The 13,787-nt window shown below is 35.0% G+C and overlaps 1 protein-coding gene across 1 annotated transcript; it reads right to left on the reverse strand.

Annotated features, from left to right (window-relative positions):
- Positions 1 to 654: 654 nt before the first annotated feature.
- On the reverse strand, positions 655 to 10,734 carry LOC113925020 (60S ribosomal protein L10a-like). The gene is made up of 2 exons (XM_035726235.1): positions 10,712 to 10,734; positions 655 to 1,357 (listed from the first exon to the last, which is right to left on the reverse strand). Exon 2 carries the CDS (start codon positions 1,351 to 1,353, stop codon positions 700 to 702), a length of 654 nt encoding a protein of 217 aa, XP_035582128.1. The 5' UTR covers positions 1,354 to 1,357; positions 10,712 to 10,734; the 3' UTR covers positions 655 to 699.
- Between the last annotated feature and the right edge of the window lie 3,053 nt (positions 10,735 to 13,787).

A 13,787-nucleotide genomic window follows, 5' to 3' on the forward strand; every position in this document is an offset into this window, starting at 1 on the left:
TTTTTAAAGCTTTATCAAAGTATAATTTACAAGTCATAAACATATAATTCAGTATCTTTAGTAAATTTATAAAGCTATGTAACCAAAACCATTATCTAGTTTTAGAACATTTAGAACATTTTCATCCCTTGTGTCTATTTTCAGTATCTACTCTCACGTTCAGCTCCAGCCAACTACTAGTCTCCTTCTGTCTCCATAGGTTTAGTCTTTCCAGGAAATTCCATATAAATATAATAAGTCTTTTGTGTCTGGCTTATTTAATTCAGCATAAGGTTTTTGAGGTTTATCCATGTTAGACCATGTAGCTATATTTTGTTCCTTTTTATTGCTAAATAGTATGCCTTTGCATAGCTATGCAACATTTTGTTTATCTACTCACAGTTAATACCCACTTGACTGCTGAGTTTTGCTACTAGAACATCATGCTATGAACATTCACATAAATGCCTTTGCCTTTGTGTAGATATATATTCATGGCCCCTGGATTAGAAATCTAGGAGTGCAATTGCAGTCTCGTATGGTCAAGTTTACATATTAAGGAACCACACCTACCAAATTGTTTTCAAAGTGATTAAAACTTTTACATTCCCACCATCAGTACTTTAGGTTTCCAGTTTCTCTATAAATTCCCCAAACCTGCTGTTGTCAAGGTTATTTTTTTTTTTTTAAGGGTAGCACTAGGATTTATTGAACTGTGCCTTAGTACAGGCGCTGGGGCTTGCCCATGGTGCTCTTGATGTATAAGGCCCGGACATTCTGCCAATTCTTCTTGAGCAAGGACACCAGGAAATTGACCACTAAGTGGATGTTGTACACAAGCTCGTCATCTGTCATCTTCACATGGCCAACAGCCACTGCCAGACACAGCACCTTCTTCATCTGGAATTTGATGGTGGACTTCACTTCATCCACTTTGGCCACCATGTTTTCATTGTGGGTCAGCAAGGAAGGGAACTTGCCAGCCTTATTCAGGCCTGGGCCCAGGATTCGTGGGATCTGCTTGATAAGAGATTCTGAAGCCAAAAAGGCATCATACTTCTTGGCCAACTTCTTGACTAATTTCTTATTCTTGTTGAGTTTCTTCAGCGCCTCAATATCCATGTGGGGAATATCCACTGCCTTGGACTCATCACAGTGCTGCTGATCCCCCAAAACACATAGGGAGAACTTGGGGCGGGGAGTGGACTTAAGCCTGACGGTGCCCGCGAAGCGTTTGTCCTTCTGAGGGTCATAGTTCTTCAGACTGATCTGCAGCTCCACCGTCTCCAAAAACTTCCAGCGCTTGCGCTGGTTCCCATGCAGGACTTCCCGCACCGCCTCGTACAGGGTGTCATGGGAGACTTTGCTGCTCATGGTTCTTCGCGCCGCAGTAACTGGAAAAAAAAAAGATTATTTTTAAATATGGACATTCCAATTTTTAATTAGTGGTATCTCAATGTGGGGGGGAGCTTAATAACAGCTTTATTGAGATGAAATTCACATACTATAAAATTTACACTTTTTTATTAACATATAATATTTTATTTGTTTCAGGGCTATAGGTCCGTGATTCATCAGTCTTACACAATTCACAGTGCTCACCATAGCACATACCATTCCCAATGTCTATCACCCTATCCCTCCCACCCCCCTCCACTCCAGCAACCCTCAGTTTGTTTCCTGAGATTAAGAGTTTCTTGTTGTTTGTCTCCCTCTCTGGTTTCGTCTTGTTTCATTTTTCCCTCCATTCCACTATGATCCTCTGTCTTGTTTCTCAAATCCTCATATCAGTGAGATCATATGATAATTCTTTCTCTGATTGACTTATTTTGCTTAGCATAATACCCTCTAGTTCCATTCACATTGTTGCAAATGGCAAGATTTCAGTTTTTTTGATGGCTTCATAATATTCCATTGCATATATACACCACATCTTCTTTATCCATTCATCTGTTGATAGACATCTAGGCTCTTTCAATAGTTTGCCTATTGTGGACATTGCTGCTATAAACATTGGGGTGCATGTGCCCCTTCGGATCACTACATTTGTATCTTTGGGGTAAATACCCAGTAGTGCAATTCCTGGGTCGTAGGAAAGCTCTATTTTCAACTGTTTGAGGAAGCTCCATACTGTTTTCCAGAGTGGCTGCATCAGCTTGCATTCCCACCAACAGTGTAGGAGGGTTCCCCTTCCTCCACATCCTTGCCAACATCTGTTGTTTCCTGATTTGTTAATTTTAGCCATTCTGACTGGTGTGAGGTGGTATCTCATTGAGCTTTTGATTTGGATTTCCCTGATGCCAGAGTGATGTTGAGCACTTTTTCATGTGTCTGTTGGCCATTTGGATGTCTTCTTTGGAAAAATGTCTGTTCATGTCTTCTGCCCATTTCTTGATTGGATTATTTGTTCTCTGGGTGTTGAGTTCGATAAATTCTTTATAGATTTTCGATACTAGCCCTTTACTGATATGTCATTTGCAAATATCTTCTCCCATTCTGTCGGTTGTCTATTGGTTTTGTTGACTGAGTCCTTTGCTGTGCAAAAGCTTTTTAGCTTGATGAAACGCCCATAGTTCTTTTTTGCCCTTGATTCCCTTGCCTTTGGCGATGTTTCTAAGAAGAAGTTGCTGCAGCTGAGGTTGAAGAGGTTGCTGCCTGTGTTCTCCTCAAGGATTTTGATGGATTCCTGTCTCACATTTAGGTCTTTCATCCATTTTGTGTCTATTTTTGTGTATGGTGTAAGGAAATGGTCCAGTTTCATTCTTCTGCATGTGGCTGTCCAATTTTCCCCACACCATTTGTTGAAGAGACTGTCTTTTTTCCACTGGACGTTCTTTCCTGCTTTGTTAAAGATTAGTTGACCATAGAGTTGAGGGTCCATTTCTGGGCTCTCTATTCTGTTCCATTGATCTATGTGTCTGTTTTTGTGCCAGTACCATACTGTCCTGATGATTAAAGCTTTGTAATAGAGCTTGAAGTCTGGAATTGTGATGCCACCAGCTTTGCTTTTCTTTTTCAACATTCCTCTGGCTATTCGGGGTCTTTTCTGGTTTCATACAGATTTTAGGATTATTCGTTCCATTTCTTTGAAAAAAGTGGATGGTATTTTGATAGGGATTACATTAAATGTATAGATTGCTCTAGGTAGCATAGACATTTTCACAGTATTTGTTTTTCCAATTCATGAGCATGGAACGTTTTTTCCATTTCCTTGTGTCTTCCTCAATTTCTTTCATGAGTATTCTATAGTTTTATGAGTACAGATTCTTTTCCTCTTTGGTTAGATTTTTTCCTAGGTATCTTATGGTTTTGGGTGCAATTGTAAATGGAATTGACTCCTTAATTTCTCTTTCTTCTGTCTTGTTGTTGGTGTATAGAAATGCAACTGATTTCTGTGCATTGATTTTATATCCTGCCACTTTTCTGAATTTCTGTATGAGTTCTGGCAGTTTTGGGGTAGAATCTTTGGGTTTTCCACATAAAATATGATATCATCTGCAGAGTGAGAGTTTGACTTCTTCTTTGCCAATTCAATGCCTTTTATTTCTTTTTGTTGTCTGATTGCTGAGGCTAGGACTTCTAGTAGTATGTTGAATAGCAGTGGTGATAGTGGACATCCCTGCCACATTCCTGACCTTAGGGGGAAAGCTCTCAGTTTTTCCCCATTGAGAATGATACTTGCTCTGGGTTTTTCATAGATGGCTTTTATGATATTGAGGTATGTTCCCTCTATCCCTACACTGTGAAAAGTTTTAATCAAGAAGGAATGCTGTACTTTGTCAAATGCTTTTTCTGCATCTATTGAGAGGATCATATGGTTCTTGTTCTTTCTTTTATTAATGTATTGTATCACATTGATTGATTTGGAAATGTTGAACACCTTGCAGCCCAAGAATAAATCCCACTTGGTCATGGTGAATAATCCTTTTGATATACTGTTGGATCCTATTGGCTATTATTTTGGTGAGAATTTCTGCATCCATCTTCATCAGGGATATTGGTCTATAATTCTCCTTTTTGATGGGGTCTTTGTCTGGCTTTGGGATCAAGGTAATGCTGGCGTCATATAATGAGTTTGGAAGTTTTCCTTCTATTTCTATTTTTAGGAACAGTTTCAGAAGAATAAGTATTAATTCTTCTTTAAATGTTTGGTAGAATTCCCCTGGGAAGCCATCTGGCCCTGGGCTCCTCTTTGTTGGGAGATTTTTAATTACTGCTTCAATTTCCTTAATGGTTATGGGTCTGTTCAGGTTTTCTATTTAGGTTAAATATAATGAAGGGATAGAATATGACTGTAAAAATGAAAATGAAAAAAGATTTTTAAAAAGGAATTGATAAGATATTGGTTGAAAAAGGAAAGAATAAAAATTTTAAAAAAAGAATTAGAAAAAAATAAAGAAAATTTAAAAAATTAATTTTGAAAGACTAAAGCATCTTGGGAAAAAAGCCATGAATTCTATGTTCTGTATTCCCCTAGGGCTAGAGTTTTGCAGTTCTCATTGATTGGTAAACTGGGTCTTGGCTGGCTGTTCTTATTGGTCTTCTGGGGGAGGGTACTGTTGCAGTGATTCTCAAATGTCTTTGCCCGAGGTGGAATTGCCAGGGGCCAGGCTAAGTAATCTGTTCGGGTTTGCTCTCAGTAGCTTTTGTTGCCTGAAAGCTTTCCTTACAGCTTTGGAGGACAAGAATGAAAATGGCGGCCTCCCAATCTCTGGCCCTGGAGGAGCCATGAACTCAGGGCCCCACTCCTCAGTGAGCCATCAGAGAAAAGCAGTCAATCACTCCTCTCTCCCTGGTCTCCGGCGGCATGCCGTGCTCATCCAGCCTGTGACCGAGTGTTTCTATCTCTGGCACACCACCCCGTTTGGAATCTCCAAACCCCAGCAGATTCCTGTGGTGCACTCCCATGCCACTCCTCCTTGGGGAGGAAGGGGGTCTCCCTGGTTCTGCTGCTTGTTAGGTCCTTGCTGGAAGAATAGTGGCCTGACTGTGCCGCGGATCATGGTTTATGGCAGCCTCCAGCTGAGAGCCCACTCTTCGGCTCCATCTTTGCAGCTGGCTTCCCTGCTCTGACACCTGGGAGCTCTGCCACATTCAGGCACTCCTGGTCTTTCTGTGACCCCGAGGGTCCTGAGACCATACTGTCCCATGGGGGTTCCACCCCCTGCTTAGCCACTGGAGCAATGTCCCTCAGCAGAGCAGACTTCTAAAAGTTCCAATTTTGTTCTCTGCTGCTCTATCACTTGCTGGTAGCTGGGTGACGGAGGGTCCCTCCACCCCTTGGTCTATCTTCCCAAATATCGCTTCGGATTCACTTCTCCACTGTCCTACCTTCCAGAAAGTGGTCGCTTTTCTGTTCATAGAATTGCTGCTATTCTTTTCTTCAATCTCCTGTTGAGTTTGTAGGTGTTCAGAATAGTTTGATAGCTATCTAGCTGAATTCCTGGGACCAGATGAAATTTAGGTCTTCTACTCCTCCACCATCTTGCTCCTCCCCCGCAAATTTATACTTTTTTAAAAAAAGATTTTATTTTTAAGTAATCTCTACAACCAACATGGGGCTCGAACCCACAATCCCGAGATAAAGAGTCACATGCTCCACAAACTAAGCCAGATACCCCTAAAATTTACACTTTCAATATATTTTAATATATTAACTACACAACTATCACCATTATCAAATTTTGGAATTTATTTTATTGCCACCCAAAAAGCTCTGTACCCATTAGCAGTCACCTTCTTCTCTCCACCTAAACACACCACGGGACTCTTTCTATGGATTGCTCATTCTGAACATTCAGTATAAATGGAATAATATAATATGTGGTTTTATGTAACTGACTTCTTCCACTTAGCACAATGTTTTCAAGATTTATCCATGTTGTAGTGTGTATAGTACTCCATTTTTTTGCTAAATTACATTCCATTGTATGGATATACAATATTTTATTTATTCATTCATCAGATGATGGGCATTTGGGTTGTTTTTAACTTTGGTTATTATGAATAATGCTACTATGAATGTTCACATACAGGTTTTCATGCAGACATATGGTTTCATTTCTCTTTGGTATATACTTAGAAGTGAAATTTCTGGATCATATGGTAACTAACTCTATGTTTAACAATTTGAGGGACTGCCAAACTGTTTTCCAAAGTGGATGCACTATTATATAATCCCACCCAAATTTAAGAGGTTCTAAATTCTCTGCATTCTTACAAGCATTTGTTGTCTCTTTTTGATTTTAGCAATTCTAGTGTGTGTAGAGTAGTCTCTCATTGTGGTTTTTATTTGCATTTCCCTGATGGCTAATAGTGTTGATCATTTTTGCATGTATCTATTGAACATCTATATATCTTCTTTGGAGAATTATCTTTTCAAATCATTTTTCTATTTTAATTGTTTCTTTTTTCATTATAGAGTTGTAAAAATTTTTTTATGTTGTAGGTATACAATTCCTTGTATATATGTGATTTATAAAAGTTTTTTTATTATGTGTTGTCTTTCACTTCTTGAGTGTCTTTAAAGCTAACAGCTTTTAATTTTAGTGATGTCCAGTTTATCTGTTTCTGTTGTTGTTACTTCTGCTTTAGATATTTATCTAGGAGGGCTTTGCTCAATTCAAGGTCATAAAAATTTACTCCTATGTTTTTTTCTAATAGTTTTATTGCTTTCGTTCTTACATTTATGTTTCTGATCCACCTTAATATCAAAATTTGTGTTTATTATGTGGAGTAGGGGTCTGAATTATTTATTTTTTTGCATGTGGATCCAGTTACTGTAACACCATTTATTGAAAAGACTATTTTACCACAACAAATTGTCTTAAAAAGCTTTGTTAAAACTTAATTAACCATAAATGTAAGATTTTATTTCTGGAGTTTCAGTTGTATTCCATTGACAGATAGCCCTCAAAAACCAGTTTTGATTACTATAGCTTTGTAGTATAGTTGGAAATCGGGATGTATGGGCACTCCAAATTTGTTCTTCTTTTTAAAAAGTCTTTTGGCTATTCTGGGCTTCTTGCCTTTCCATATTAATTTTAGAAACAATTTTTGCAAATACGTGTTATTATAAATTTTTTTCCTAATTTCATTTTTGGAATTTTAATTGTAGTATGTAAAAATGTTGAAATTTGCATATTGAGCTTCTATCCTGCAAATAATAATGAACTCATTTATAAATTCTATAGTTTTTGAGTGTGTGTGGATTCTTTAGGACTTTCTATGTGCAATATCATGTCATTTGCAGAGAATGATCATTTTAATTTACCCTTCCAATCTGAATTCCTTTTATTTCTAACCAATTTCCATGGCTAGAACCTCCTGGAAATGGTGTAATGGGAATGGTGATAGTGGTTATTTTTGCCTTCGTCTGATATTTGTGGGAAAATATCCAACCTTTTATCATTAAGGATAAAAACCTGTGGAATTTTGGTAGATTCTTTTTGGGAGACGGAGGGAGTCCCCTTCTACTTCAAGTTTGTTGAATGTTTTAACATGAAAGTGTATTGGATTTTATCAAATGCCTTTTTTTTTTTTTGCATCTACTGAAATGACCATTTACTTATTTGCCCTTTATTTTATTAATTAGATGTATTACCTTGACTAATTTTTTGAATGTTGAACCTACCTTGTACTGGTGGGAAAATGTGTACTTGGTGTGATATTCTTCTTATGTAGGTTGCTTATTTAAGTTTTTTAGCATTTTATTGACTATTTTTGCATCCATATTCATAACAGGTATTGGTCTCTGGTTTCCTTTTCTTGTGATATTAGCATAATACTGGCCTCATAGAATGAGTTAGGAAGTGTTCCCTTTTCTTTTTTAATTTGAAGAGTTTGTGAATGATTGGTATTAATTACTCTAATGAAGTTATTTGGACCTAGGCTATTCTTTGTAGGAAGTTTGAAAATTATTAATTCAATCTATTTACTTTTTATAGGTCTATTCATATTTTCTATTTCTTCTTGAGTTAATTTTGTTGTGTCTTTTTAGGAATATGTCCTTTTTGATGTGCGTTATAAAGTTTGTTGGCATACAATTATCCATAGATTCTTTATAATAATTTTTAATTCTGTAATGTTGGTAGTGGTGTCTCCTCTTTTATTTCCAATATGAATCTTCTCTTTCTCATTGTTCTGTTTATTCTAGCTAATTGTTAAAATTTTCAATCCTTTCAAATAACCAACTTTTAGTTTTGTTGATTTGTCTTCTGTTTTTCTGCTCTCTAACCTTTATTACTCCTTGCCTTATACTTCCTTTGAGTTTAATTTGCTCTTCTTTTTTCCATTTTCTTAAGGTGAACAGATAGCTTAATTATTTGAAATATTTCTTCTTTTTTAATAAATGAGTTTGTAGCACTAAATTTCCCTTTCTGCACTGCTTTAGTTTCATCTAGTACATTTTAGTATGTTTTATATCCCTTTCCTTTACCTCAAATTTTCTAAATTTACTTATGATTTATTCTTTGACCTATTAGTTATTTAGGAGTATGTTAAATTCCACATATTTGAAAAGGTCCCTAATTTTCTTTTTTTTCTTGATTTCTAATTTTATTTCATGTTTTCAGAGAATATACTTTGTATTATTTCAATCTTTATAACTTACTTTGGTTTGTTTTATGCTTAACATGTCATATACTTGAATAATGTTCCAAGTGCATAGGAGAAAAGTGTATATTCTGCTGTTTTTGGATTATTTCACAGATGTCTTTAGGTCTAGTCGATTTATGGTGCTATAGTATCTTTTATTTCCTTATTGATCTCTTGTCTGTTTTTTTCATCTTTGTCAGTAGGGTGTTAAAATCTTTAAATATTATTGTTAAATTGCCTACTTTATAATTATGTCAGCTTTTGCTTCACATACTTTGAGGCTCCATTGTTAGGTGTATATATGTTTATAAGTATATGTCTTCCTGATGGATTGATCCTTTATCATTAGAATATATCTTTCTTTGTCTCCTGAAAGTTTTTGTTTTATAATTTATTTTATCTAATATTAATGACCTATCTCTTTATTGAGTTCTGATGGCATGGTATATATCTTTCCTTCCTTTTACTTTTAACCATTTTGTTTCTTTGAATCTAAATTCTCTCTGTTGTGGAGCATATAGTTGGATCTGTTTAAAAATCCATTTTGCCCACCTCTGCATTTTTTATTAGAGTGTTGTATTCATTTTCATTAATGTAACTACTGATAATGACATTTTACTATTTGTGTTCTATAAGTCTTCCATCATTTTTGTACCATTATTCTTCCATTATAACATTTTTTGTGTGATTAGTAGATATTTTGTAGTGTATATCATAGTTTTTTTGTTGTTTAGCTAATTATTTTGTTATTTTTAACGGTTGTCCTGGAGATTACAATTAATATATTAACTTGTAACTTATTGTTTGATAACAGCAACTGAATTTCAATAAGATAAAAAGTATTTGATCGAATGTAGTTCCATTATACTCCCTTCTCTTTGCTACCATTATCATACAAATTACATCTTTATAAATTATAATATCAGGAAATCATTTTTATAATTATTGCTTTATGCAGTTGACTTTTAAATCAGGAGAAGTAATTAATTACAAACATATGTTTATATTTTCTTTTATATTTGTCTATGTAGTTGCATCTATGGGTACTCTTAATTTCTTCCTGTGGCTTCACATTTCTGACTAGTGTCTTTCATTTCAGCCTGGACAATTCCTGTAGAATTTCTTGTAGAGCAACCCAAGGCAAGAACACCATTATTCTTCCTGGAAGTTTGAGAGTTTCTAATGAATAAACTGAATTTGTTGTTTGTCACTGGTTGATTTCCAGAGCTCTGTAATATCTATTCTTGACAAATTTGTCCAATATTTTAGTTGTTTTTAGGAGATGAGATATTTAAATCTATTCATTCCACTACAGTCACCATATGTTGATCTTAATCAAAATTGTCGATTCTAACATAAATTAAAATAAAAAGAAGTTATTCATTATATCTCTGGCTCATAGATTTGTTTCTAAACTGCTTTATTATTGTTGAGTTTCTAGATGACAAATAATCCAATCAATAGGAACTATGGTAAAATTTTATAATCTAACTAATGTAGGTTAACTAAAGATAATATAATGAGAATTTTATACCTCAATGTAGAACACTGGCCTATATCACCATGAGGAATAGACGATTTACTTTTAAAAAAAGTATATATGTATGTGTATATATACTGTATATATAAGTGTGTGTGTATGAAATTCAGTTTAATTTATGCAAAAAGAAAAGGATAAAAATGCAAGTTCAAATTTGGACATGGCCCACATATAATATTCATTACAGAGAGATGAAAAATACAAACACTAATATTCATAAATTGGTTATGGCAATCATGTATTATAAAAAGAAACTTCATTTTGATCATTCTTTAAGGTTATCTTAACCATCACCTTCTATGTAAATTCCTTCCTGAACCCAGACTGTGTTAGTACCATAATTCTTCTTTGGTACCGTAATTGTCAGATTTTATTATTTTTTATTATTTTTATTATTACAGTACAGAGTTTGTAGTGTTTGATTCTAGGCTGTGATTTCTTTGAAATATAGGACTATCCTTATGAACCTGCTTTCCTTGTACCTGGCAAAGTACTTGGTGTATATTAAGCACTCAATAAAATTTAGGTGAATCAAGGAATTGCCTAGACTAACCTTTCCTAGACTGTGTTTTATAGAATGTTAGACTGACAAAATACTCCAAGGAGAAATAGAGAAGGGCTACATGGTATAATATATTCCAGATAGTCACAATACCCATGAATATGTAAAAAATGCTTGGAAAACTTGAAGTAATAAAACTTTATCTAACCCTGGCACAATGTTTCACAAAGATTCTGGGGCCTATTTTATTCTTAAACCCCCCAATAAATTTTGAGTTACTATGGTTTGATGGGAAATGCTAACCTAGGAAGTCATTGGGATCAGCCTCTGTGGGTATTTGCTAAAGTTCTATCTGTTCTTTAGGCTTGAAAAATTGCATTCTCTCTGAGACTCTGTGTTCTCATCTGTAAAATGAAGTTGCTATTAACTCATTAAATTCTTGAGTGAATTAATTGAAGGTATGCTAAAGATATGTTGAAGAACCGAGTCCTTTATAAACATCCATTTTCCATCATGCAGGAATGGGTTTCTATGTTAACACAATAAAATAAAAACTTGGAGACATTGCTGCATTCTAAGAAATGTAAACCCCTTAAAATATAAATGATTTGTTCAGGCATACTTTGATGGAGGAGCTGTAGAGAGTAGGAAATCTGAATTATTAAAATAATCTGTCTGTAATCTCTTATTTTAAAATCAATGTGTCAAAAGTCTATCAGTGTTGTCTGAAGAAATTCACAAGTAGACACAGCTAATCCTTATTTTTTATTTAAAATAGATTTTTAAAGACTGTCTCCTAATAGTGACTAACTTAATTGCTAGACTCCTAATGTTTTTTAAGATTTATTTATTTATTTATTTATTTATTTATTTATTTATTTGACAGAGAGAGATAGCGAAAGCAGGAGCACAAGCAGGGGGAGTAGGAGAGGGAGAAGCAGGCTTCCCGGCGAGCAGGGAGCCCGATGTGGGGCTCGATCCCAGGACCCTGGGATCATTACCTGAGCTGAAGGCAGACGCTTAACGACTGAGCCACCCAGGCATCCCTAGACTCCTAATTTTTGTCTTGACAACTAAAGGCATTATTTTCATAAATTCTGAATCTAATTATTAACTCTTCTCTTTTTTTTAAGTGTTCAAAATTATTTTGGTTTTTTTTTATTGAGTCATGCTGATCATTTACAAAATTAGAAAATGTTCTTGATCATTACAGGTGCACATTACAGAAGATACAGAAAAGGAACAGAATGATAGACAATTATCAGAAAAACATTTCTGCTTTTCTTTTATACTAGATACATTCAAAAATCATTTTTTAAAACTGAGCTTGTGCTATTTGCAGAATTATAGATTAAAACAGACATTTCTAGTTATTTTTTTACTGGAGAGAAATGCTGTGTGTAAGGGGCTTTGTTGTACATTCTTGGAACTCTAGAACTTTTTTAGATGCATTTTAATTAACTTGAAACAGTTTATAAATCTCTTTCTTCAATATTCTGAGAACACCAGTAAAAATCTTACTATTGTAAAAGTTATTCTTGAAATTTATGCAATGGCCCATTCTTTATTTTTCATTGTTCAAATTATATCTTTTATCTGTTTTCCATTCTTTTTTTAACAGTTATAATTTATAATTTTTTAAAATTTTATTATGTTATGTTAATCACCATACATTACATCATTAGTTTTTGATGTAGTGCTCCACGATTCATTGTTTGCGTATAACACCCAGTGCTCCATTCAGTACGTGCCCTCTTTAATACCCATCACCAGGCTACATCCCCCCACCCCCTCCCCTCTAGAACCCTCAGTTTGTTTCTCAGAGTCCATAGTCTCTCATGGTTCCTCCCCCTTCTGATACCCCGCCTTCGTTTTTCCCTTCCTGCTATAAAGAAGAAGAAGAATAAGAAGAAGGAGAAGGAGGAGGAGGAAGGGGAGGGGGAGGGGGAGGAGGAGGAGGAGGAGGAGGAGGAGGAGGAGGAAGAAAGCAGGAAGGAACTCTTCTCTCTTCTAATAATTTAAAAATAATCAAACAATATATACCCATTATATGGACAGCTATTTAAAAATTTGGGGTATTAATTTTCTTAAGTTTGGCAACTTTCCTGACAATTTTCCTAATTTATTCCTTTTTCTGGGTGGTCTATTAAAGATGATAGATATGACATAATAAAATAATTTGAGGTTAAGATTCAATCAGCATCTTGCAATGTTTTGTAAGATAAGATTTTGTATTATCTTTCTTTGAGAAGAGCACATCTTATACCATCGCCCATGACAGAGGTGAAATTGCCTTTCATTCATCTGTGAGCTCTTCCAGCATGCTGGAGGGACAGCCTGCCAACCTTATATCACAAGGTTTGAAATTACACTGAAAATCACAATGTCTTTTTTCTTGACAGAAACAACAGGGAGCATTGGTCGGTTCAGAGATGGAGACCCCCTACTGTAATGCCTTAGATTGATTTTCAGAAAATTTCTTCCTTTAAAAAAAATAATAATAATTGGTTGCCTACTACACTCTCTGTCCAGTATCCTTGCTTTCTGCTTTTGCTACCCCTCCCCCCTTTTTTCCTACTTTCTATTTCCCTTTCCCTAACTGGGAATTCATTCATTACAGTTATGTTAGGATATTAATTATAAAAGTGCTGTTAGTTAAGTGCAGGCCTACCTAAAACATCAAGATGACTGTGTGCTATTAGCATTAACAGAGACATGTTACTAATGGCTCTATATATTCTCCATGAATATGGCCTAAACTGACAGCCCTTTTATTGTCCTTTAAAGGAAGATTCATTATATTTCATTATGTCTAAAAACAGAAATTATCTCATTTTCCAGAAAGAGCTACATCGACTTCAAGTAATTACATCTCTTCTTTAAGAAGAAATATACCAGGGTCTGTATGGATTCCAAATTAATTAATACCTGGCTGAAAGAATGGAAAAAACTGAGTAAAATATTTATTAAAAAAAAAAAACAAGGCTTTATCTCCTAGATATGTCACAGATAAGTTAGTAACATTCAAATAGGGGTTAAAATGAAGAATATTAATACTGAGTTACTCTTGAAGGAATGGGCATGAAGTGGTAAAATAGAGTGGACTGCATCTTTAAAGTTCTTGCTATCAAATGGTCATGAGCGCAGAGCTATAATTTCTGCTTCCTAAAC

The sequence above is a fragment of the Zalophus californianus genome, chromosome 2 (genome assembly GCF_009762305.2).
Source record: "Zalophus californianus isolate mZalCal1 chromosome 2, mZalCal1.pri.v2, whole genome shotgun sequence".
Lineage (NCBI taxonomy): Eukaryota > Metazoa > Chordata > Mammalia > Carnivora > Otariidae > Zalophus > Zalophus californianus.

Excerpts from the sequence above, each read along its gene's own strand:
- LOC113925020 (XM_035726235.1), bottom strand. The coding sequence starts at position 1,353 with ATGAGCAGCAAAGTCTCCCATGACACCCTGTACGAGGCGGTGCGGGAA.